Below are 27,535 nucleotides of genomic sequence, written 5' to 3'. Positions count from 1 at the left end.
GAATAAAATCTGTACCGTTTACAGCATCCTGCGGCATCATCCAGCTGCGTCTGTGAAGCGGATTCCTACCTTCCAACAGTTCATCTGCGGCATCCCCATTCTCACATCAATATGACTGGGAGCATCGCAGCGATACAACATAAGAGTCAGCAACTGCACCGTGTGGCTGTGCGGAATCGGTATGTCACACCGCTGGACCTAATCCCGGCGGATGAAATACCGACGCCGAAAGACCGGCAGCATAAGATCCCGACGGAGGTAAGTAAACCAACTAACCTCTCCCCCCCTAACCCTCCTTTAGGGGTGCCTAACCTTAACCTCCCCCATAGTGCCTAACCCTAACCTCCCCTTCCCCCAGCCTAACCCTATGTCCCCCCCGGGAGCACCTAAACCTAACGCCCTCCCCGCGGCTATCCGCTCCTGACGCCCGGCTTACCTACGATCGGTAAGTCGGGCGTCGAGATTTTGGTGTGGGGCTGATGATAGGCTTCAGGGTTTAGACGCCTATCATTACGTCTCTTGCCGGGAATTCACAGTCGGGAAGCCGGTGGGCGGCATTTCGACCGCCGGCTTCCTAACTACATACCGGAGAGTTTCAAAGGATTAATCAGTGGTAAGGCACAAAGGCGGATGATGCCGCAGGACCCTCAACTATAAGACTATTTCAGCAACATGACATTTTAAAAAAGGATTTTGCCAGGATGACAAAGATTCTGGTAAATGTCAATAAAGGTGATCAGCACCTGAGACCACCCACTCTCCTGTTCAGGCATAAGCGAGTCGGTGCAGAATGTCGCTTTCACTGTTTAAAAAACATTCAAAATGTTAAAAAAAAAAAACTCCCCCATTAAAAAAAAAAATCCTTAAATGCAAAAAGATTTTACATTCAGGACAGTGATGAGGATGCAAATAAAAAACAACCTTTAAGGCAAAAAGGGCGATCGGACATTGTATCAGGGAATCAACTCTTACCAATCGTCACAAAATCACCAACAGCGACAGCAAACCCTGATATCACGTATGGATGTAAAAGACAGCGCTACTGTAATTGTCCAATCTCCTGTTCTAATGACAACCAGACACAGTGGAGGTTCTGACGTAAGAGTGCGCAGAAATGTGGCATTATCTGTGGGAATGGATCATTCCAGGCAACCACATGAAAACCAAACCCGAAGCGATTATATCACCCTGGTGCACGATCTAATATAATGTATAATAGCAGAGGCACAGGATTTTCTCTTCATAAATAATACCACTCTGAGAAGTGCAGCAGTGCCACCATGTGTTAGAGCTCAGTAACTGCAATTTTAAGACCAGAATATAGTTTACAATTAAAAAGTTTTAAAAAGTAGCATCTTTGAATCTATGAATAACTTGGCCTTAAAAATTAGATTTTTTTTTTTACATCTTTTCATCTCGCTAACAAAAACTGTAAAATAATTGTAGTTAACTTGTGTAACAGATTGGGGGAGGGGATACCACCTACTGAGACCCCGACCGTTACCGGCAAGCTATCCTGATACAGAGCAGAAGGCTTGAAGGTTGGATCCTGGAATGGGGTGTGTACTGAGTGTGACCCCCTGATAGGTTGACGGAGGCTTCTGTCCCATCAGGTGATGCACTCTCTACACACCTCCTGTGCTTCCCAGACCAGTCACCGGGACCGAAAGTCCACTCCTCACCCTACTAGGAATCAGGGCAACCAAAAAGCTCTTCTCAGGTAATAAGTATGATGACCTCTTCTCAGGTAAGAAGTATGATGACCTCTTCCCAGGTAAGAAGTATGATGACCTCTTCTCAGGTAATAAGTATGAAAACCTCTTCCCAGGTAAGAAGTATGATGACCACTTCCCAGGTAAGAAGTATGATGACCTCTTCCCAGGTAATAAGTATGATGACTTCTTCTCAGGTAATAAGTATGATGACTTCTTCTCAGGTAATAAGTATGATGACTTCTTCTCAGGTAATAAGTATGAAAACCTCTTCTCAGGTCATAAGTATGATGACCCTGGGGTAGGGATTTTCACCCAAGTGTCAAGAGACTATTGGGGTTAACATAAAGAGACAGGGTATCCCACAGTGCACAGCTTCTTTAATTCCTATTTTTGTGTCAAGTCCCCAAATCTTGCTGTGTAAAAAACATGGTGCCGTTTTATTTAGACTGCGCTGTTGCATCCCTATTACCGGTTTCGGCTGGGTCAATCAGCGATGTCATCACACTGCGGCCATCTTGTGCGTCATATTACCATGACACATTTGCAACCAAACAACTGAAATGAACACAAAGGTAAGCCTTAAGTGGATTATATTTAGCAATTCCCATTCAGAGCCACGCGTTTTGCACTTGCCAGGAGAATTTGGCTGGGATCAGTACAGAGTATCTCATTACTGTACAGATCATTTTGTTACATCTGCGCACGTACAGTAGGTCCATCGAAGACACAGAACAATTTTTAAGCAAACATTGTCACTGGAGATGCCGTAGAACTACAAGTCCTAACAAGTCCTGCTAGCCAACTTTTGATCTAAAATATGACTCATGACAGGACTTCGTCTCTCTAAACACAGAAGTTATATAAATGTATTTTGATTTACTCAGCTCATTCATTGTCTCAATCACCCCAAATCTAGAGAGATTAGGGGACCCCAATTGATGCATTTTTGCCACAATAAAAAAAAAATTAAAACTTCAGAACACAAGTTTTTCACTTGACAATAAATAAGAACATCTTTAAAACAAAATAATAATAATGGCCGGCTGGGCCGGCAACACTTGAACAGAGTTTTTTTTTTAAGCCACAGAACTCGGACCCCAACAGTCGGACCCTCATAACACAGAGTTTATTGGATAGGCGAGTCAGACTGTGGATGATGTCCTGAGGGTCTTGCTGTTGTGGTGTTTGGATGAAATGCACACAGAAAACCAAAAGCAGCAACAAACAGCAGTTAGGAACCCAACGCGTTTCTTGAGTCACCGCTCACTCACCAGTGGTTAATACCTTTGTAGACACAGAAGATGAGAGAGCCAATGAAAGGCTAATTTATAATCCAATCTAGACAACTACAGGTCCAGAATGTTCTAGTTATCTTAAGGATTTGGCTGTAGGCACAAAACAGTAACCAAATGCCACCATCTTTGTAAGGACTTTGGCAAACATACCACCCTATTACGTTCTTCTTTATTATACACTGTACACACGTCAGTTCCTCCAATACTTCGACTCTTTGGACAGTAGGCTTTTCAGGCACAGAATACACCTCTCTAGAGTTGGCCACCAAACTTGCATCATGGAGATGTCGGATGGGGGGGGAAGGGGTGGAAGTGCGAGCATGTAAGATGTTCAGGGCAAGTCGAGAGACGAGCTGAAAACAATGGTATGGGCAGCAGCGACATGAAAGTTGGTCTAGCTCAGTGTGGGAGCGTCAGACCCGCCATAGGAGAAGATGGTTGGTGCTGTCGTCTCTGCCGACCGTCTCACTGCTGTTGGTGAGCCTGAAGTCCTCGTACCCATCTCCTCCACTGATGACCAGGAGTTTGGATTTAGGTCGGTGTCTGGTAGGGTCTCTCTTTTCCGTATCGGACGGTTGTTCAATGCCTGCTGGAAAACGAGAAAAAAGTTAAAACAACCAGCTGTTCCTTTACCTGAACTGCAGGAGGAAATATTGGTTCTATCTACTTTCTCTAACTACCCGAGTAACCTAATATAGCAGCAACAGCATGTGAGACTGGATACATAAAATGTTATGCTCTGAATAAAAAAAAAATATATTAATCTGTAAGAAATTTGTGGAAAAAGATTACAGCATCTGCCTTTCCACCAACATGAAAAAATGGGATTGTGTTTTGAGGAATGAGATTATTTAAATGACATAAAAACTTTCAGAAACCTGTTTGAGGAAAGCATAATCAAGCTTCACAGTTTCCCATTTATACTACATGCCTGTTAATGATCTTTAAATACCCTATTACAATGATTGGAGAATTGGGAATTTACTAATACCCATTTGGCCCCTGAGAAGGACCGCAATCAAAACAAAAGAATTATCCACATCAGATGGACAACAACTTTTTATGTTTGAGGAATAAAATTAGCCCAATAATTGTACCACCACTGTGGTGGCCACTTCTGTGGTGTTATTTCATGCTAGGGCTACCGAAAGGACTTGGGTCACGTATGCACCAAAATAGCAGGGTCTGTCGCATGAAACATGGCAAAATTGCAGTGTGGTGTGACAGTCTAATACACAGCTGCATGTGTGATCAGCCTAACTCTAAGGGATCTATTTACTAAGCAGTGTTTGGAGACAGAGTGAAAAGTGATAAGAAAGTGATAAGGTGCCAGCCAATCAGCTCCCAACTGTCATTTTTCAAACATAGCCTGTGAGATGACAGTTGGGAGCTGATTGGCTGGCACCTTATCACTTTCTTATCACTTTTCACTGTCTCCTAACACTTCTTAGTAAATAGACCCCTCTATCACTGAGTACAGATCATACAACCTGTCTGATTTGTGCGATATGTCATATAGAACCACACAAATTTATTTGCTTGGTTTTCTGGTCTCCTAGGTAACAGGAATGCTCTCTAGAAACTGCAGATTGGAGCACTCATGATACACAGACAACTGACACGCTACTGTTTATCATTTCAGATGTTTACTCTAGTATATCAGTTTCCATCTGTGGCTATCTAATTGCAGGTACTAACCCTGGTCTCCCGGCAGAGGGAAGTGCACATCAAACCCTTCTGGAAGCTCCACAGATGTGAGGAATCGGACGTGACCGGTGTGCCCCTGCGACAGACCCACCGGGCTGCTTGGGGCCTTTAGGGAGCTGCTGCTGGCGGTGATGGAGAGGGTGAGGACCACACCAGCGCTGGTTCCAATCCACAGGAGATCTTTGCAGGCCAGCAGAGCAGTGATCCGCAGACAGGCGGACTTGTGCTGGCGGATGATGGCATCGGAGCCTGGAGACACAGCGGAAAAAGAGAAAAAAGAGACAACCTGAGTAACTCGGCTACAGACATTCTCTAGTGTAAGTAAAGGGTCCCGGAACCTTCAGGACTCGGAGAAGCTAAATACCTACACCAGGACCGAGGGACTGATATTGTCTATTATCCACAGTGCTTCTCTTCCTTAATATGGAAGTAGTCATTATAGATGGAACGACCCAATGAGTAAACCGGACATAAGTAGGGTATGTAATGTCGGCTGTCGGGGTGCCTCCTGTCAGAATACTGACAACGGCATCCCTGTGGTTGGTATCCCGACAGGGGTCAGGTAAGTATACTTACCCTCCCCCCTTCCCCCCTAACCATAATCCCTTCTTGTAGCCTAACCCTAACCCTCCCCACCCCGCACCCTAAACCTCCCCATTAGTGCCTAAACCTAAATCCCCCTACATGCCTAAACCTAACCCTCCCCCCTTAGTGCCTAACCCTAAACCCCCAGTGGTGCCTAACCCTCCCCCCCAGTAGTGCCTAACCCTCCCTCCTAGGGGTGCCTAACCCTAACCTCCCCACCGCAAACCTAACACAAACCCCGCTATACTACCTAAACCTAAACCCCCCCTTCATGCCTAAACCTAATTCTCCCCCCTTAGTGCCTAACCCTTACCCCCCAGTGGTGCCTAACCCTTACCCACCAGTGGTACCTATACCTCCCTCCTAGGGGTGCCTAACCCTAACCTCCCCACCGCAAACCTAACACAAACCCCGCTATACTATCTAAACCAAACCCCCCCCTCCCACTGTGGCTAACGCTAAGGGCGCCCCGGAATTACCTCGTTCGGCTTGGCGTCTTTCGGCATTCTGGCGTAGGGATTAGGATAGGCGTTGGTATTTCAGCACCTATCTTAAGTCCCTTGTCGGGATTTGGTTGTCGGTATTGAGACCGTATGCATTGTAGCCGCCGGTCTCATAACTACATCCCGGTTTGGCCATCTGCAAATAGTTATTATTAGGAGGACTCTTTATAAGTCTCTCGCTCTGGTCACATGTGCAGAGTAAAGGATCACTGCCCGACACTGATGAGCCCCAAACAGATAGGAACAGTCTGTTTCATCGCCCATCATGCCCGGAGTACTAAGTGCAGCGAGCAATGACATAATGCGCTGCCTTATACATAGTGCTCTCAGAAGTGACATAGGCTGTGATGAAAACATCGCAGAGGGTGGAATTGCCCCCTAAATGTCTCCCTTACTTTCCCAATGAGGGGATCTCTTAGTGTTATCACAATCTCATACACGCTCCCTGGGGCAGATACAAGGCCGTATATGTCTTTGGTGCTAGGAAACCCTGCGGTGGCAATCACTGGGCAGCCGGGGCTGTGCGATTACTCGGGAGGTCCGGACGGCGTCTCCGGCTGCGGTTACCTGCTAGCATCTTGTGCACGGGTGGCGCGATGTCCACCTCTGCCAGCTGCTCGAACGTGGTGGTGTGATAGAGCCGGACCTGAGCGCTGCCTTGCAGAGCGATCCACATCCCCAGGTTAGAGCTGACCAAACAAGTGACGCTGCGGTTCTGATCCTGCCCGATGTGGAATGTGTGCTGCATAGAGAGAGACAGAGGATGTAACCCATACGGAGAGCTCTTTCATGGTGACCTTCCTCGAGAGGGTTCCTGTGTGTTAAGCTGCAGGTGAATTGTATTCCTATGACAATGCTGAATGCTATCATAAGGGTCTTATAAAGTAAAGTACCAAATACAAGTCCCAAAATGTCTAATCCCCTATGACGTCGCTGCTTGTTTACTGCTTTAGTATATATTGACAATCACCTTCCCTTTACTTGAGTCTCTCTAGACTTTGTTCCCCTTAGATTGTAAGCTCTTCTTCACCCCCTATAAATACGTTTGTAACATTATATACACCGCTACAGACTATGGCCTGTATTCAATTTGAGGCGAAAAGTCCACACTTTTCGCCTGCTGGACTTCACGCCTCCTTCGCCTGTTTTCCAGGCGGAAAAGTACCACGCGCGTGCCCGCTATTCCCCGTATTCAATTCCAAAGTAGGCGAAATCGGGAACCGGCGAAAAAAACGGGAATTTTCGGGAAATAATTGTAGGACCCCCCTAAAGATGTCCAGACCTGGGGGATCACTATGGGTACCCCCGTTTTTGCCTGCAGAAGAAAGTCGGGGTTTTAAATAGCCGCGGCAGGTGTTTTTCCCCGACATTGAAGAAGTGATGCAGAAGAGCACTTAGGTTATTTTTTTCATTTTTAAAAGTGGTCCCATCAAATTTGGGGTACATGAAAATAGGTACTAGCATATTTTTAAGTCCCTAAACTAATTTGTTTTAAATTCTGCAAAAAATGCACCTGCCACTAATAGCCTATTCTAGAAAACACCTGCCGCATACTCACAGAATACCCCTGAACCTATTTCCCTATTTTTAAACACTGTTCCCCTTTTTTTTTTTCTCCCAACAATTTTTAATAATTTTTTTGGGGTGTCTTGATTTATTTTTATATTTTTTACACATTTTGTTCCCAAGGGTGCAGGCTATTTTTTTTTAAGCCTGCACCTCTAAACCCCTAAAGGCTGGCGAAAAATTATCCCCGGTTTTTTACATTGACTTTTTGCACCGGCGAAAAGTCAATGTAATTGAATACGGGGATATTTCAAATAGGCGAAGATTACGTCATCGGCGATAAATTGAATACGGGCATATGCTGGCCTATATCTATAAATAATGCTCTAATCAGGTGGAAATGATCCTATGGGAACAGAGGGTTTCACCATAATACATTAGCTTTTGCTATTCTGTTTTGAATGAGACACATGACAAACTCCAAACCTCGTGAAATCATTATTTTGGTACATTAATCAAACATGATAGTTTTATTTGGGCCAGACGTAAGCAGACGGCGGCTCTTCAGCTGCTGCTTAACTACAAGTCCCAGAATGGAAAGACAGTCTCTGAAAACCTAACAGCTGAGAAACCACCGATATAAAGAGAGAGAGATAAATATAATAGAGGTGAAATCTGCTTCATTTGACCAAGCAGACGTACAAATTGCTGATTGGATGACTACAGACAGGGCTCTGATTGGCTATACTGATAATCACTGTACCAATAAGGACCGCTTGATTCAGATGAGCTGCATGAAATGTGCTTGTCCTGTCCCTGTGCTGGGGTGGGGGACACTTACCTCCTGGAGCAACGAGGACGTGTTCAAGATGATGACCCTGTTCTGACAGCCACACCACAGCTTCCCAGAGATGGACACCATTTTAGTTACTGGGCTCCCGGGAGATCCAATGGGAAGAGTTTTAGAGTTCTGAGGGTCCCAGAAACTTCCTAGAAAACAACGAAGCTTTGAGTAAAGATGGATCAGACCTAGGGGCTCATTCCGAGTCGGACGCATCCTCCTCTTTACCCGGCAGTCTGCTTACTACATAATGCGACAATCTGATTTTATATAGTAACAGTCCGTGGGACTGCATGTGGCAGTGTATCCCGCCTACTGTTCTTACATCCGCTGACGCAGCATTACAGTTACTATCTGGCCTTACACCAGTCCCATGCAGGATGCAAAAGTTCTGGTTGATACAGGCATCCCTCCTCCATCGCTGCAATCAAGCAAGGATGTCGGCCGACACTCCGATGAGACGGAAGAGTCCCGGAAACTCACGGACAGTGTTGTCCGATGACAGACTTAACAATCCGCATGCACTAGCGGTCTTTGTCTGTATGCACATGCCTGATCCCGTGCATGAGCAGAGGATGATTTACTTTCTTTAAACAAACGTACATTATGCTGAAGTCCGCGAGATCCGTGCGAATCGCAATCAGCCCCGCAAAGTGACAGAATCACACCGCTTAAATCTATTATGTAAGCAGGTTGGATGTGGCGCCCCCAATCTTACTGCACCAGTGTAACAGGAGCCTCCAAACTCTGCTCTCTGCGGCTAGAATTCAGAAGCTCTGATTGGCCACATGGTGGGCTGGCCCCTCCCACTTCATCTACTACACCTCCAGTTTTAACTACTTTTGAAAAATGTTTACACTACACTAGGTTCTCTGGGCCTGATTCAGAGCCGGACGCTATTTGCGCTCGCTCGTTCAGAAAAAAGGGGTGGCTATTCAAATTAACCGTTCGCTCTTTGCGGTCTGTTGACGCCTCTATGTTAGAACGAGCGAACAGAACTTGCGGTCCTAATTTTGATAAAAATGCCCCCTGGCCGCTCGCATCATACGTCATGTCCGCTATTTATTAGATTAATCGAGTACATCGAAAGGCGAATAAACTGCTCGCTATTTTTGTGGTTGGTTTTTCCTAACCGCAATCTTCCGAGCAGTTCTGGCTATAAAATAACCAAGTGACGTGGTCGATGACGCTGCTGTATTAATTATGCACACCCATAAAATGCCCGTTTTGACCTTTAAGCACGCCTGCGTTCTGATCTCCACTCCCCGTTTTCAAGCACCTTCCCCCGTTACCACCCACATACGCCTCATTCTGTCACTCATATTAGCAGGCACTCGCTATATAGTGAACAAACGATTTTCGGCCGCACTGACTGGTTCGCGCACGCTTACGAGCGGCTCTGAATGAGACCCTCTGGCCCCAGTTCCATGCACCTGATAAGTGTAATATACTGTACATGCAAGCATGAAAGATACTAAGCTCTGCAAAATAATTTAGCCCCTCCATTTACCTGGATAGATACACATACATCATACGCTTTCCATCGCTCACTGACTGGTTTGCTCATAACCATCTGCAACTTTTGCAAAAATTTCCCTCTGTTTTTCACAAAAGCTTTTATATCATGTAGACTAAGGCTGGGTACACACGGAAAGATTTTCTGTCCAACCAGCCGACTAGTTGATTGGTTGGAATGAAAATCTGGTAACGTATGGGAGTAACTGATGGTCAGCAATTTGCTCCTAAATGCCAGAAAACAGATGAAAATGGTCATTCAGAAAAGTTTGTTAAATGTTTGTTCTAAACAATATGTTTAAAACGGTTTTGGTCTATTTTCCAGCATTTGGAAGCAAATTGCTGATCGTCAGTTACTCCCATACGTTACAAGATTTTCATTCCAACCAATCAACTAGTTGGATGGTTGGACAGAAAATCTTTACGTGTGTATGCACTAATGGTAGGCAGCGTGTGAAACTTCAGCTGCTGTGGAACTACATGCCCCAGCATGCTCTGCCACAGTATTGCTGTTAGTGTATGCCAAAGGTTCTCAAACTCGGCCCTCAGGACCCCAAACAGTGCATGTTTTCCATGTTTTCCAGGATCGCAAGTGAAATAATTAGCTCCACCTGTGAACGTTTTAAAATGTGTCAGTGAGTAATGACTACACCTGTGCACCTGCCAGGAGACCTGAACCGTGTGGGGGTCCTGAGGACTGAGGGGTCTATTTACCGGGGAAAGGGGGAGTCCTGTAGGCTCCTGCCTCCTCATCTTCCCCGACTGAGTGTAGACAGACCGCAAATGAAGCCAAAAGTGTTGAGATGATCAGAGACTGTGAATAATAACTATTTTCCACCAAAAACCCGGGTCCGACCTGGGTTTTCAGACATGGTTCCAACCCAGGTCAGACACAGTTTACACAGCACCATCGATCTGGGTTATTCTCAGGTCAGCCCCATTCACACTGAACTTGGGTCTGCCCTACTAGACCCAAGGTCATAAAAGTGGGAGGTGACTGCTCCACAGCCACCAATCAGCTAATTTTAGGCATGACCCAGGTCGGATAACCCGGGTTGCGCCGTTTACACTGCACCATTACCCAGGTCCAACCCTGGTAGCTACCTGGGTTGGATTGCAGGGTCACTTGACCCGAGTTATTTTTCAGGGACCCTTTTACACTGAGCTGCGACCTGGGTAGACCCAGCGAAAACCCAGGTTTTTGCTCTGGTGTAAAAGGGGTATTATTTACTATGCATTTTTTTTTTCTTATATTGCATGTCTACAATTTCCCTAGCATCAACACGATTGCCAATTTCTCTGGTTGTGCAGGGTTAGTAACCCTTGGTTATTAGAGCTGTGCTTATTTTTTTATATTTACATTTATCTGTATTAATTGTCTGATTTGTTCCAATTTATATGCTTACCAAATCCATTTTAATACTCATTATTTAAATAATTTATTGTATGTTTAATGGTTCCTGAACCTGACTCCTTATGACTTAATTATTCTATCAACACTATTAAATACCTTTATAATACCCCTTTTCCACCAAAATTCCGGGTCTGACCCGGAGTTGGAACAGAGTTCCTATTCAGATCAGACCTGGAATTTAGCCGGCGCCGTCTCGGGACATTCCCGAGTCGGCACCGCTCACACCGGAGTCGGGTCTGCATAGACCCGGCTTTCCCAGCGTGAAAGTGGACGCTTGGAGATGATGTCATCTCCAAGCGCCACTGAAGCCGGACCAATCGGCCGGCTTGCAGCGCACTCCAGGTCATCGTGACCCAAAGTGCACTGTTCTCACAGCAGGGTATCACGGGCTACGCCCGTGTTAAACCCTGCTATTTACCTGGGTTGGATTGCCGGGTCACTCGATGCGGCGATCCAACCCTCTCCCCTTTTACACCAGGGAGCTGCCCGGGATAACCCTGCAATAACCCGGGTTTTAGCTCCGGTGTAAAAGGGGTATTATTAATTTCATCAGTTGCATTTTTCAAACACAGCCTGTGAGATGACAGTTAGGAGCTGATTGGCTGGTACCTTATCACTTTTCACTCTGTCTCCTAACACTGCTTAGTAACTAGACCCCTGAGTTTGAGAACCACTGGTGCAAGCTAAAACTGCGGCAGGGCACGCTGGGACATGTAGTTCCACAGCAGCTGGAGCGCCAGAGGCTTCCTACCCCTGATGCAGACAGTTATATGTTGTTGCTGCTCTCTAAGGAACACACCAGATCACCATGAAACAATACCACCACCACCACACCAGAGTGTCAACCGTATTTGTGTTCAACAAAATAAACAACGCTGACTGGCAAATATAAACCCCCACAAACACACAGATACAAAGCCGTAGAGAAAGGACAACGGCATAAAGAAATGCGTGAAGGCTGTCTGACGGTAGATACGGCTGTGTAGACACAACCAGACGCGGTTATGCCGACGTTCCCAGTCTCTCACCTGCCTCTCTCTGGTAAACGATGAGATCTCCATTCGCCAGGGAGACAAACACCTGGTTATCCAGGTACCTGCGGGGGAAGGTGACATCAGTTACTCAGGCTCACCGTGGGGGAGATGTACTAAGTCCTGGAGAGAGATACAGTGGAGAAAGATGGAGAGATAAAGTACCAACCAATCAGCTCCTGTCATTTCACAGACGGTGCTTGAAAAATGAGTTAGGAGCTGATTGGTTGGTACTTTCTGTCTCTTTAAGGCAGGAGTCTTCAACCTTGGCCCTCCAGCTGCTGTGGAACTACACGTCCCAGCATGCACTGCCATAGTTTTAGCATGCTGTTATATCAAAATGGTGGCAGTGCATGCTGGGATGTGTAGTTCCACAGTAGCTGTAGGGCCAAGGTTGAAGACCCCTGCTCTAAGGCTTAGTCCATCTATCCCTGTGTGCGGGAAACATGGGACTGATAGACCCCTCGGTGCTAGGACACTTACAGAATGCACATGACGGCGGCCGCGTGCTGCATCTTCATGCTGTTCTTCCGATTCCGGATGTTGTCGGACGACTGGTAGACGTGGATACTAGGAGAGGGATGGAGGACGTATGATAAGTCATGTACTCTGCTCTGTAACTCCCTACAAAGATCACTGCTCTGATATCATCATCGCCAGGAGAATTACTGCGCAGCCGTCTGATACCGGCCACGTCCACATCAGCACCAGGGCCTTATAGAGTAAGTAGTGGCAGCTGGTTCTCAGTCACACACAGGGGGAGACGTATCAAGATGCCTAACGAGTGTTGAAGTGGAGACGCTGCTCAACGCAACCAATCGCTTGCGAGCATTTATCAAGTACATTCTATAAATGATAGGTAGAAGCTGATTGGTCCACTTCTCCACTCTTTTATGAGGCTTGAGACATCTCCCCCCACAGCCCCGATAGGCTACTTACCTGGGGTCTGGGGCTCAGGGATGTCTTGATACAGCTCCTGAAGGAAGCGAAACCGGTCGACAAAAGGATAACAGTGCCCACAGACTGCATCCAGGCAATCCAGATATACCTGCTCTGTCACATTGTGTGGACCTGTACCCTTTGGAGGACTTAAGGCCATATTCAATTGCCTGGCGAAAAGCCGTTATCGGCGATACTTTTCCGCCGATTACGTCATTTTCGCCAATCTGGACTTATCCCCGTATTCAATTCTTCCGATGGATAGAACCCTGCGAAAAAGTATCACCTATGAAAAGGTGTAGAAAAAAAGTGCAGAATTGGGGTTTCGGGGTACATACTTACAGAAACCACCCAGCACCCCTTGGACTGTCCCCCAAAAGTAAACTGTGTCAACATTTTTTTAAAAAGTTACCCACGACACCCCAAAAAAGTACTTTCGTTTTGGGGGCGGAAAAAAACAAAGTTGGGGGACATATTTCTAAACTAGTGAAATATATACTCAGGGGGGGTCCCCAAGTATGCCCCCAAGCATGCCCCAGGTGTTTTTTCATTGCAGGTGGTTGCGGCAGGTGGATTTTTCACGATTTTTAAAAGTTCACATTAGCCACTTTAAAATATGCTTGCACCCATTTTCATGTACCCCAAAGTTACTGGGACTACTCATTCTTCAAAAAAAAAAAAAAAAACTTGCTAAATGCTCTTCTTCATCACTTTTTCAAAGACGCTAAACTGCACCTATTGAGACCATTCAAAGACCCAAAATACCTTAAGGAGGGCTATTCAGGGGTATCCATACTGAACCCCCATGTCACAGCATCTTTAGGGGGGTGTCAGGCTGATTCCCCCAAAAATGACAGCACTTTTCGCTCACTTCGTTTTTGCCGGGTCCCGTTTTCGCCTATTTGGAATTGAATACAGGGATACGCGGGGACGAGCGCAATACTTTTTCGCACCCAAAACCTCCGATGTCTGCGAAAAGTCCGGCAACAGACTTTTCGCATCTAACTGAATGTGGCCCTTACCAAGGTCAATCTGCGTGCGTCCATTAGCTAGTGGCTATCACCGGCTATAACTAGAGACAAGTGATCCCCACGGGGAGGACCCGTCGCGAGGAATGCCGGGATACCGCACCAGCCGCTGTAAACAGACACACCCAGACTCAGGAGGAGAGCCGTACAGCGGAGACGCACTGCTGCCATTCTCCACAAGTTATACGGGGTGGCAGACACTAATACTGAGTGACAGCATTTCCTCTGGATCACGTGCACTTAAGCTAAAGGAATCTCACTTTGTGCCTTTTCAACTTGCTGGTGAGCATTGCACACTATGGGCTTGATTCAGACCCGCTCACAAGCGGGTCGATAGCCGGGCAGTGCACACACGCCGTGTGCGCAAGCCCCGGAGCGAGAGAGAAATTCTCTCACTCCGGGGCTCGCTACAAACAGGGCGGCTGTCGATGTTGATCGACAGCTCCGCCGTTTTGTAGGCGGGGAAGGGGGGGGGTGGCTGGCTAAAACGGAGGCGTTCCTGAAGGAATGCCTGCCGTTTGGGGGCGGCAGGCATTCCTTCAGGAACACCTCCGTTTAGCCTGAAGCTCACTGGGGCTTGCGGCAGACGAGATCCTAAAACAAGGGTCTCTTCGCAAGCCCGATGGTCGTGACCATCACCTGGCCGCTCGCAAAAGCTGTGGGTGGTCACCCACAGCTTAGCGAGCGGCCAGGAGGCCGGACTTAAAAGAAAAAAAGAAACGCCCTTCAGACCTGCGAGCTGCCTCCGGCAGCGAGCGGGACTGAATCAGGACCTATATGTACGCAACTAAACTATACAGGAGACTGTGACTAATTGTAATTCATTAGTGAGGATATATACCCAAAAGTTACCTGGTTTCATATTTCACATCGTTATATACAAGGACCGATTGAAGTCCAAGGGACACTATTTTATACATGTATGTTTTACTATGTGGTAGATTTGTTATATCTCATGTGCGTCGAAATTGCTAACTTTGAATATGTATATTAAATTTGTTACATTTTACTAAGAGAAGCCTTGTCTAAATATTTGGTTTCAAAGTCAAGTGGTTATTATATTGTAGTCATTTTTAATAAGCTTCACTCTGAAACGCAATCCAACAATCTTTTGGGTTTATAGGGCTTATTTGTGCCTGTGTAGGCGATTTGAAATGGGCCTCTCCTCCTCTTTTACATTTGTCAAATGTGGTTTCCATAGGGCGGATCTGGGACTGTCCAATTATTAATAGATTTTGGGTAACTATTTGGTGGTTCTCCCTTTCTTTCTTGGTTAATAACTTCCCTCTAACAGCGAAGTGGGCTCTCTCCGCCATACTACCAGAAGGTACTAGGGTCTCTGTACGTGGTTGCTTTTCGTGGTCTTGGCGGCTGCAAAGAAAACTTCAGATGTCGATACAACATACTCCACTGTCCATGGCATTAGTTCAAGAGAAGCAATGTTACATCTTCCGCGTGGACTGGGTGGAGGCCTCCTCCAAACAGAAAGTCATGCTCGAAGACCAGTAGCGATGTGGGAGAGTTACATTGCCACCCTCTCGGAACCAATCCAGCAGCACATTATAAGTTGCTTCCACTCTACTACTTGCTATGTAACAAGTGATGCAGAAATTACTCCCCAATTGTACTGACAGCTTGATAATCTGCCCTATTGGACCCTGTCCCCAGACTTTTTATGGGTCTTCCCATAATAAGCCTAATAGGACTGCAGACATCGGCGAGTCCCGTGCGAGACAGCCCAGGGTTTTAAAGCAGCAGTCATTTAACAGGCAAGAATCAACCTGGTTTTGCCTTTTAAATGACTGGTACTTTAAGACATTGGGCTGTCTCGCACGGAATTCACCAATGCCTGCAGTCCGCAGACTTGTACATTTACCCCTATGTCTGTTTTATGAACATGCTACAATAAAAATATGTAAAAAAAAAAAGAGGAAGCAAACTTCAAGAGCGACACTGTGATGGCTTAATGTGGAGGTGATAGATGTCCATGAGTCACAAATCTGTGACAAGAGCCCAAACTCTATGTTTTACCGATGCTCTCCAACTAACTTGAGACAGCATCAGCAATTTCTGCAAGAGGAGTGCTGTACCTTGGTTTGCTGAGGATTATACAAAAATAATACTGGCTGTAATAGCTGCCAGAGAAAGCCCTAACCAAGGAAGAGCAATACTGGAGTGTTTTTTTTTCTATTACTAGATGGTTTTCTATGATCTGTCTTCCATGGGAAGGCTGTGAGTGTACGTATGGTGGCTGAATACTTTTTCGTGGCACGTCCACATTCTCTACAATGGCCCTTCTATTTATAGCCTCTCACCAGCCATCCTCGGTCCCCAGCCACATAGAACTCTGGTAAGCCTCGGGGTCGATGCTGAGGAGCTCTTCCAAGCTTCCACGTGTAAATGACCCCCGACTGGATCTCCTCGCTGCCTGCCCCTCGATAGGGCTCTCACTGTCCCGATTTTGGTTGAAGTTGGTGGGGATGGGCAGGAAGCCGGGCTCTTGTTCCTCCTCGGAGCTGGTGGTCTCGGCTGTAGTGTCCTTGGCACTCGGCATCTCTTCGTCTAACGAGGAAAGATTAGAAGATGTAGACATAACACAACATAAAGTAAAACATTCACTGCAATTACACGGTTACTATGATGCGTAATATTAGATGGGATTCTGCTTGTGGTTATCTTAATTCTGTTTTTGCTACAATGTGCCTCTTGTTTAGTATCCTGTTTAGTTCATTACAACCTGAAGGTGGCAGTGTTGCTCCTGATTTCTAAAGAAGGGAGAGGACCAGAACACAGCACTAATTACAGCCACAAGTCAGCAAAACGTTCCTAATGAACTTGGTTATAACACTTTAGCAAGAAAAATGCACAAAGTATTTCTGTAGAGTTAAAGTTGCGATGTCATATTACTGTCACTCACTTCCAAAGCTGGAGGAGATGGTGGAGCGGCTGGCCTGACTCTGGAGGGTCCCGGAGGGGCTGGGAGAGGACTCGTCATCTGTGTCGTCACTGTCGAAGGGGACAAGGTCCCGGCTGGCATTATCTGTGTGTTCCGAGAGCTCCAGTGAGGAGCCGGAGATGGAGATATGGAGGCACTGCTGAGATGCCGTCTCATCCAGATGCTGTGGAAGCTGCTCTGAGGACCGATTTACAAGGGCTGCCGGTCTCTCTCTGCAGAAGGCCAGAAAACATAAAGAGGGGCATTTAGAAAAGGACTCTGAGATGAAAGAGAGGATTGTATGTTGGCCACTGGAGCCTTTGGGGGACCTACTGAAGCGGAGGAACACTGGGCCACGGTAGACAGAACGCCACTTGAAGCTTTCAATTTCAGTGCCTAGTTTCCATGTATATACAGGGGGGGGATGTATCAAACTTTTGAGAGAAATAAAGTGGAGAAGTTGCCCTCAGCAACGAATCAGCTTCTGTCATTTATCTGGCATAGTTTAAAAAAAATGATAGTTAGTAGCCGATTGGTTGCTATGGGCAATTTCTTCATTTTATCTCTCTGAAAGGATTGCTACATCCCGCCCAAGGTGACCGCCCACCACAATCCCACTGTAGCTGTCTCAGTACAAGGACACTCAGAAGATGGTCAGTGGTTGGATTCTTACCAATTCCTGAAGCTCCACCTCCTTCGTGTGCCAGGAGCTCTCTGAGAGCACCCCATGCCTCGTCATCACAGGAAGTAGCCACCAGCTACACTGAGGTCAATGGAAAGACATGGCATTTATATGACTTTGTAGAGAAATACTCCAGAAACATTGGACACTTCCATTGTTTTTTTCCCCTACGTTGTAGGCAGTTAAAGTTGCAGGGGGGGTGCCTGTCCTTATGTTATTTTTCCTTACATTACATATCAGCCACCCAACATACTACCAGGAAAATTCAAAAGTGGGTGGGATCTCTGTCAGGATCCACAGCCTGGCCAATAGGGAAAACCTCTGATTATCACTCACCCAATAGAGGGCAATGGACTCTCTGGGATCCAGCAGTGTCTGAAGAGGACAAAACTCCTGGAGCCACATCTGAGCTGATACAGGAACCCCTGGGACTAATTACATGTCTTACTAATGTTTTTTTTTTCAACAACAACACAAACACATGTAAAGTGGTAGAAAAACAGCAAGATTGGGCTCCAGGCTGCAGACCCAAGGTGGTGTGACAGCACAGACACCCTACAAGGTTGTGAACGCAGCTTAGGCAAAATCTATGCTGCATACACACACAGAGGGATGGGCCTGCGACCAGCAATAGAAGCTATCGTGGCGGCGCGCAGCATTAGGAAGCCCAGCTTTTCATTTAGCTCAGTTGATGTATCATTTGGGACTGTGGCCCTACACTCCCTTAGTATAATCTGACAGTGCCCAGGCCTTGGTTCTTTGTTACATTCCCACCGCTGGCTCCAATTCATTTGCATTACCACAAGTAAACGCACTGGGAAAGCTTAGGCATCTTCCAACAACATTAGTAAGGACTCTGTCATATGTGTTTGCAGCTACGTTTTTAAAGCGTCAGTGGGGATGAGGTCTTACGGGGCGAATCAATTGTTTATCACTCCTGTAGATCTTGTCTAAAGTGACCAGGAGCTATTCAATTGTGTGTGCGACCAGCAACCCCTCTAGCTACGACGGACGCATTCTCGGACATTGGGATTAGCTGTGTTAAGAGGCTTCTCCCGGCGCTAAGTGCCAGGCGCTGCAGTTAAGGCACTCACGACCGGCCCCAAAGCCCTACATTACGTGGATTTCTACTGTCACCTCAGGAAAGTGCGAACAGAATCCGTTATAAGCGCAGCCTTGGGGTTGTTCACCCAAAACAATTGAATAACTCCAGGTTACTTTAGACGGAAGCTACGGGAGGGACGAACAATTGAATCGTCCCCTTAGAGTAGCCATACAAAAAAGTTACATGCATGTGCCATGTAACTACGGTATATAGAGGTTTGCTGTAGGTGGGCGCTGCCATCTCTCTTGGTGGCACCAGAAATTTGTTTGCTGTAGGTGGACGCTGCCATCTCTCTTGATGGCACCAGAAATTTGCACTCCTGAGATTAGCTGAAACAGACTTCTTACAGTAATGCTACTAAAATGGCAGAACGGTAACACGTCTCTCACATTCGCCAAAGCTGACCTACCTGAAGTTCCTCTTCAGCCCAGGCACGGAGGCGATGCACAGGATGCGGGCAGAACACACGGCAATACACGCTTCTACCGTGGGCTCGTTCCGGATGCTCAGCAGGCAGACCTGTCCCACGTACCCGTCGCTGTTACACACCCAGACTTCATGAACATTGTCAGAGCTGCTGTGACTGGGAGAGGCGCAGGAGAACTGGAAGACACAGACAAAAACAAAACCTGGCGGCTTAGTGGACGGAGGCAACAAGCTAAAATTCTAAAGCTGGTTTCAAAAATACAACCTACAGTACAATAAAAATATGTATGCAGGCCGAGCATGGAAGCAGGATGGAAAAATCCCATGGGTATTTATTTATATTTATGTATACAAATAACGAGACACAGGATTTAGCTTTCCCTGCAGTGGGGCATTACTGATTGGATCTATTGCAGGTTTAGACATATAACAGAGGCATCCCTGGATCTTCTCAGTAGGCTCACAGCTTCTGGGGTGTCTGTAGAGAAGTCTCTGCTCTCAGATGCCTGGTCCTTACATAGATGAAAACTGTTATGTAACATGAGAATCACGTAGCCACCCCACTACTGTACAATATAAGGATATTCGGAGTTCCAGTGGAGATCCTTCCCTGTATGAAAGCACAAAGACGTAGGGCGGGATGCATCAATGTAAGAAATCCGGTCAAACCCCCGAAAATGCAGTTTTTGGGGGTTTGAACGAGTTTCTCATATACACCGAGCCCCGGAATGTATCGTGGGCAACGCCGTCTTCAGATGGCATTGCCCAATAGAAGCCGATGGGTTGCTATTCGTGGCTTCCCAGTTGGACTCCACCCAGCACCCCCTGCGGCGCGCGTCCTTCTGCCATTGCACAGAAGGACGCCAGAGGGACTTCTAGGTCATAGTCCTGGAAATCCCTCACTCGCAAAGGACAGCTCTTACCAAGAGAGATGACCTTTGCGTTTGTCATCACTCGTACCGGCATAATTAACGCCGCCTTGCATGCGAAGAGTGTCAGGATGCATCGCATGGTGGGACATATAGGGAGCGGCATAGTAGCAAAGTCCATGGTGCCCCAAATGGGGCTATTTGGTTGGAGTTGAGGATAAGTGTATGAGGACACATCCGTAATTTACTGGAGTGGCATCGGTACTCTTCATGTATAAGTGATAACATCATTACACGCCAAATATAAAGGATTCATCTTTCTGGTTCCCGGTTACCCCGGCTCGCCATTCCTGTTTTATATCCAGGTAAATGTGACTTTTCAGTGTGATTTTCCTCACGCAGAATAAATTAGATTCAGATTACTGCTTAATATAACCAAGATCTTCATGTTGCTTGAGGTAATTAATATTACAGTCTTAACTCCTGGATCATATTTATGAAGCTTCTCAGAAGGTTTGATCTCAAAATTTAAAGCGCCACTGATATTAACGTGCGCTGTATATTGCACTTAAATTTAGTGCTGCTCTATATTCTGAGGTCAAACCTGCCGAGTAGTGGAGGCTTAGCAGCGGCTACCGCCTTGTTAAATATGCCCCCTGAAATCCCCCATTTTCTCACCTGCATCCCGCTGCGGGTCTTCATGATGGGGATGGCTTTCAGGAACTCTGGGTCCAGGCGATTCTTGCTGGTAGCTGTGGATGAAAATATAAGAAACGTCTTAATTACTCGCCGTGCAGCTGGATGACATCTTACGTCTTCTTACGATGGAAAGGATCCCTGTAAGGTGCAATGGTCACCTAAACGATGGCGTCAGTCAATGTATCGGCGGAAACAATATTGTCTACAGGGGGAAATTTAGTTTCAAGTGATGCAAAAAACGCTTCTTCCAGCAGGATGGGCAGTGCGCACAAAACCCTTATATAGGGCAGACTCATTTCATGCATTTTAATACGGACCCCTAAGGGGCTGCAAAACTAAAATGCATGATGTAATGACGAATTACGGGCGATTTAGGAGCGATAAAAGGAGCCGAGCTGGCGGTACACACCAACCAATCAGGACATCGCAGGCATCGCCCCTAATTGAATTCATTAGAGCAGAGGTTCCCAAATGCGGTCCTCGAGGCTCCCCAACAGTCCAGGTTTTAGAGATATCCATGGTTCAGCACAGGTGACTTAATTAGTGCCTCAGTCAATTTGATTTAACCACCTGTGCTCAACCATGGATATCTCTAAAACCTGGACTGTCGGGGAGTCTTGAGAACCGCGTTTGGGAACCTCTGCACTAGAGTGTATTCCTGCGAGCAGGGCCCTCCTTCCTCTCTGTTGGTCGGTTATTACCCAGTCTTGCTTTATTACCGTTTTGTTCCTAGTTGGAAATCGCTGGTGCCTTATACATGAATAAATAGCCATCAAGGACATAACTGAGGTACGAGGCACCGAGGCAAATTATTGTTTCACTGCACTAATTAATCTGATTTTTATTTTTTTTTGTCTTTAGTGGGGTTTTTTGTATTCTTTATATTCTTTGAATGTTCACTATCAGTAACCACTATGGGGATGTTTCTGAGTTGGAGGCAAAGTGGCCGTATTTGTGGGCAGCCGCGGAAGCCTGAATTATTACCCTATGGCAGTGCGAGGATCCGTTCAGCTGACGCGAGGATCCGCACATCTGCAGGCGGAAACCCGTTCCGCCCACTGACTTTATATCGGCTGCCGCACCGTCATTATTATTGGCACTTGTACCAGTCCCATGCTAGGTGCAAGTGATTGGTCAGAAACAGGCGTCTCCCTACCCCATACATACGACTTGCACGGAGTTTTAGATACACGCCCAGGGCGGTGCAGTGTGATCGCACTGTCACCGCACAGATCCCGGCCCGAAACTCCCGCTTTCATGGAAAGACAGATCCGGCCAAGTTCCATATGATTTAGAATAGGACAGACATGCGCAAAGATGCTTAAATTCACATCTGCGCTGTTTACAAAAACGCGCCATTTGCACCTGCGCAGAGAGATCCACACGACTAAGAATCAGCCCCAAAGTGTTATGTCCAGAACATAGGAATAGATAGTGACGCCTGCAGTAACATATACAGAACAGGAGCACAACAGCCGAATAGCACAGACATTTCCATGGGGACCATGCCTGGGCTTTGGGACAGGTAATATAGGGGTGTAGTGCCATGTGGCGGATCTCGGGGTACCTCCAGGTGAGAGGACTCACAACTTAGACATATTAATGTATATGCTATTATCATGTTACATAACCACAGGGCCGGATTAACGGGGGGCCCCCACACTCACCAAGGGTTAAAGTGGGCCGGGCCGGGAGACGGAACTAGTTCCGCCTCCTCCAGCCCACCTCAGCTCGGCGCCGCAGGGAGACTCCATTTGCCGGACGCCCACTGAGATTTTGTTGCCAGCGGGCGCCCGGCTCCCTCACTCCGGAGCTCTGGCTTCCGGCTCCTGTAGTGTGCTGTGCACTATGGGAGAGACGTCATGACGTCTCTCCCATAGTTCCGAGGAGCAGCCCGTTGGACGGCCGCGGACAGAAGAGGAGGGTTTAAGGTAAGTGTTGTGTTTTTTGTTTTTTTTTCATGTAAGCGGCTTCACTACTATTGGGGGCATTCCTCCAGAGGTATTCCTCCAGGGGGCACTACTACAGGGGCATTACTATTGAGGGCAATATCACAGGGGGCATTACTACTGGGGGCATTGCATAGGGGGCACCACTCCTGGGGGCACTGCATAAAGGGCACCACTACTGTGTGCTCTGCAAAGAGGCACCACTACTGGGGGCACTGCATAATTGGCACTACCACTACTAGGGGCACTGCATAAAGGGCACTACTGGTGTGGGTATTGTATAAGAGGCACTACTACTGTTAGCATTATGTGTATTAGGGGCACTGCTACTGTGGGCACTGTGTATAAGGAGCACTACTACTGTGGGCATTATGGGTATTAGGGGCACTGCTACTGTGGGCACTGTGTATAAGGGGCACTACTGTGGGCACTGTGTATAAGGGGCACTACTGTGGGCACTGTGTATAAGGGGCACTTCTGTGGGCACTGTGTATAAGGGGCACTACTGTGGGCACTGTGTATAAGGGGCACTACTGTGGGCATTGTGTATAAGGGGCACTACTGTGGGCACTGTGTATAAGGGGCACTACTGTGGGCACTGTGTATAAGGGGCACTACTGTGGGCATTGTGTAAAAGGAGCACTGCTGTGTGTCATAACATGAATAAGGGACACTACTACATGGTGTAATGTGAATCAGGGGCACCATGGGCCTGATTCAGACCCACTCGCGAGCGGCTGTCCGCTCGCAAGTGGGTCGATGTTCTGCACTGAGCATGCGCACGACGGAGGGAGCTCCGTCGTGCGCATGCGCCAGACGCGACGAGCGAAGGATTTTCCTTCGCACGTAGTGTCTCTTCAAAGGGGGCGTGCTGTCGATGATGACTGACAGCACGCCCCCTTTGGTGGGCGTGCCTCCCTGACCAATAGTGATGTCAGTGGGAGTGATTTTGGCTCTGATAGAGCCAAAATCACTCCGAGCCTTGTGGTTGAAAAACTCAACCACAGGCTTTTGTACGCAGTTTCGATGGTCACGACCATCGCGCCCATCAAACTGCACGCTCGTATAGGCTGTGGGTGGTGACCCACAGCTATACGAGCGTCCAGGAGGACGCTCCATAGTTATGGAGGACGACCCTCATTCAGAGCGTGCGCTCTGCTCAGAGCGTACGGCTCTGAATGAGGGCCTATGTGCGGTGTAATGTGGATAAGATTGTGTAACTGGTGAGTAATATGTCATGCAGGTGCCTATATGTGTGTTTTTTTTCCTGTAGGCGTATATTGTGTGTATTTTTCCTGTGGGCGTATATTGTGTGTATTTTTCCTGTGGGCGTATATTGTGTGTATTTTTCCTGTAGGCGTATATTGTGTGTATTTTTCCTGTAGGCGTATAATGTGTGTATTTTTCCTGTGGGCGTATATTGTGTGTATTTTCCCTGTAGGCGTATATTGTGTGTTTTTTTCCTGTGGGCGTATATTGTGTGTTTTCTTCCTGTAGGCGTATATTGTGTGTATTATTCCTGTGGGCGTATATTGTGTGTATTTTTCCAGTAGGCGTATATTGTGTGTTTTTTTCCTGTGGGCGTATATTATGTATTTTCCTGTGGGCGTATATTGTGTGTATTTTCCTGTGGGCGTATATTGTGTGTATTTTCCTGTGGGCGTATATTGTGTTTTTTTCCTTTGGGCGTATATTGTGTGTTTTTTTCCTGTGGGCGTATATTGTGCGTTTTTTTCTTGTGGTCGTATAATGTGTGTTTTTTTCCTGTGGGCGTATATTGTGTGTATTTTTCCTGTGGGCGTATATTGTGTGTTTTTTTCCTGTGGGCGTATATTGTGTGTTTTTTTCCTGTGGGCGTATATTGTGTGTTTTTTTTTCATGGGCCCCATATCACAGTGAGACATGACCCCTTTAGCACTCCATAAAGGGGTTATGTCCTCGTTTCAGTATTTAACAAACATCGCTAAGTTTAGCTTATCGTTGTTTGTAACTGTACCGCTTACGAGCGATACTGCCCCCATAGCACATACCCCCATTTCGTCCATATTTAATAGGGCCCCCCACATTTTTGTTGCCCCGGGGCCCCCGCAGACCTTATTCCGGCCCTGCATAACAGTATGCAATTACAGTATATGACCCACATACTGTGTCTTACACTAACACATATCTTACACTAACACATATCTTACACTTACACATATCATACACTAACACATATCATACACTAACACATATCTTACACTTACACATATCTTACACTTACACATATCTTACACTTACACATATCTTACACTAACACATATCTTACACTAACACATATCTTACACTAGCACATATCTTACACTTACACATATCATACACTAACACATATCTTACACTTACACATATACACTAACACATATCATACACTAACACATATCATACACTAACACATCTTACACTTACACATATCTTACACTAACACATATCTTACACTAACACATATCTTACACTAACACATATCTTACACTAACACATCTTACACTAACACATCTTACACTTACACATATACACTAACACATATCATACACTAACACATATCATACACTAACACATCTTACACTTACACATATCTTACACTAACACATATCTTACACTAACACATATCTTACACTTACACATATCTTACACTAACACATATCATACACTAACACATCATACACTAACACATATCATACACTAACACATATCTTACACTTACACATATACACTAACACATATCATACACTAACACATATCATACACTAACACATCTTACGCTAACACATATCTTACACTAACACATCTTACACTAACACATATCATACACTAACACATATCTTACACTTACACATATCTTACACTAACACATATCATACACTAACACATATCTTACACTAACACATCTTACACTAACACATATCTTACACTAACACATATCTTACACTTACACATATCTTACACTTACACATATCATACACTTACACATATCTTACACTAACACATATCTTACACTAACACATATCTTACACTTACACATATCTTACACTAACACATATCATACACTAACACATATCTTACACTTACACATATCTTACACGAACACATATCATACACTAACACATATCTTACACTAACACATATCTTACACTAACACATATCTTACACTAACACATATCTTACACTAACACATATCATACACTAACACATATCTTACACTTACACATATCTTACACAAACACATATCATACACTAACACATATCTTACACTAACACATATCATACACTAACACATATCTTACACTTACACATATCATACACTAACACATATCTTACACTTACACATATACACTAACACATATCTTACACTAACACATATCTTACACTAACACATATCATACACTAACACATATCATACACTAACACATATCTTTGCAAATATATGTAACAATGATCTCTGGATTTCTATTATCCTGTAATATTCACATCTTATTGCTGGTCTCTTGCAGAGCGCTGGGGGGAACATTTTTATTTATTTTTCTTTGAGACAGGTGTCCGCTGTAAAGCAGGCATTCTGTGGTTCCACGCAGCTCCTGGGAAACTACAACTCCCAGCATGTCCAGCCACAGTTATCAGCTTTGAACTCACCCAGCTTCTTCTTGGCGTCCTCGAAGGCTTGCTCAAAATGAAGCCGGGCGTCCGGGTTACTGAACTCGAAGATGAAGGATTCGGTGCCGTCCGCCTTGGTGGTGGTCAGCTCCACCTTGTTGGGTGGGAACGACATGGTGAAGGAGAGAGACTGTTTCTCCGCCAGCTCGCGGTGCACAGAAGCCATCATATCCTTCAGAACATCGTCCAGACTCTGCCAAGACACGAGAGGAATCTATTTACCACAAAAAACCGGCTGGCTGGAATTTACCAAGATGAGTTTTAAAGCAAAGTGCTGCCCTCTAGCTGAGGTAGAACTACACATCCCAGCATGTGCTGCCACCGTGTTAGCATGCCCTAATAGCAAAACGGTGGCAGGGCATGCTGGGATGTGTAGTTCCACAGCTGCTGACAGCATGTTGAATACATCTACTTTAAGGTGTCGTCAGTAATTTTATTCTTCCACCATAACAAAGGGCTTGTGGTGAGGGTTCTGGTACAGTCACAGACTGCTGACTGCTCTCCTCTCATGTCTGTCTGCAGCCTCCCAGTGACTGCTAGTAAACAATGCGGCATTATCCTATACCAACAACACTTTCAATGCAAATGCTGGACGCGTGCCTGACAAGCGCCCTGTAGGGAATTACAGAACAATTTGTTGCAGGCAGAACTCTTGCCAACTACTACAGAATGTGCGAACAAAAACATCCAGCGGGCTCCATCTTGTCGTAGCAGCAGGGCCCGTAGCTCACCATACCGTTCTGTCATTTGTCAGCCTCCAGAGTTACTGGGGCTGATTCAGATGTGGACACAATGCAGATATTTATGCAGCCTGAGCGATTGTCTGTCATTGGTAAAGGGGGGTGGGGTTAGAGAAACGCAGGCGTGTCAGACTATTAAACAAGTGGCGTATCTATAATGGCTGCAGGGGGCCCCGCACCGCACATCCTGCAACCATATTATTTTAAACGTATCTGTCCGTGGTCCCGCGGCGGGTGTCAGCGCTGCTCAGAACACGGGAAAATGGCCGCCGCGCCCATTTTCCCAGTGTTCTGCGCATGTGCACTAGACTCCGGGCACACTCTAGTGCCCGGAGTCAACTAATGCTCCGGTGGCTGGTCAGCC

General features: G+C 46.2%; 1 protein-coding gene across 5 annotated transcripts in view; it reads right to left on the bottom strand.

Annotated features, from left to right (window-relative positions):
• Window positions 1-336: 336 nt before the first annotated feature.
• The window catches only part of ARHGEF17 (Rho guanine nucleotide exchange factor 17), a 284,958-nt gene continuing 257,759 nt past the window's right edge, over window positions 337-27,535 (bottom strand). For 3 of the 5 annotated variants that reach the window (XM_088479556.1, XM_088479554.1, XM_088479555.1), the window contains exons 12-22: window positions 26,411-26,624; window positions 20,775-20,848; window positions 19,211-19,404; window positions 16,997-17,247; window positions 16,395-16,641; window positions 12,596-12,682; window positions 12,110-12,177; window positions 8,153-8,301; window positions 6,373-6,547; window positions 4,709-4,966; window positions 337-3,599 (exon numbers count right to left, since the gene is read on the bottom strand). In XM_088479556.1, coding sequence (XP_088335682.1) covers window positions 3,424-3,599; window positions 4,709-4,966; window positions 6,373-6,547; window positions 8,153-8,301; window positions 12,110-12,177; window positions 12,596-12,682; window positions 16,395-16,641; window positions 16,997-17,247; window positions 19,211-19,404; window positions 20,775-20,848; window positions 26,411-26,624 — 1,893 coding nt within the window. In that variant the 3' untranslated portion in view covers window positions 337-3,423. Of the gene's footprint in view, window positions 3,600-4,708; window positions 4,967-6,372; window positions 6,548-8,152; window positions 8,302-12,109; window positions 12,178-12,595; window positions 12,683-16,394; window positions 16,642-16,996; window positions 17,248-19,210; window positions 19,405-20,774; window positions 20,849-26,410; window positions 26,625-27,535 lie in introns of those variants that run through there. The other 2 variants (XM_088479557.1, XM_088479558.1) reach the window with 2 other exon arrangements.

The sequence above is a fragment of the Taudactylus pleione genome, unplaced genomic scaffold, assembly GCF_031769625.1.
Source record: "Taudactylus pleione unplaced genomic scaffold, aTauple2 ptg000241l, whole genome shotgun sequence".
NCBI classification, from domain to species: domain Eukaryota; kingdom Metazoa; phylum Chordata; class Amphibia; order Anura; family Myobatrachidae; genus Taudactylus; species Taudactylus pleione.
The sequence above is the reverse complement of the archived record's forward strand: the minus strand, read 5'-3'. Positions and strand labels throughout refer to the sequence as shown.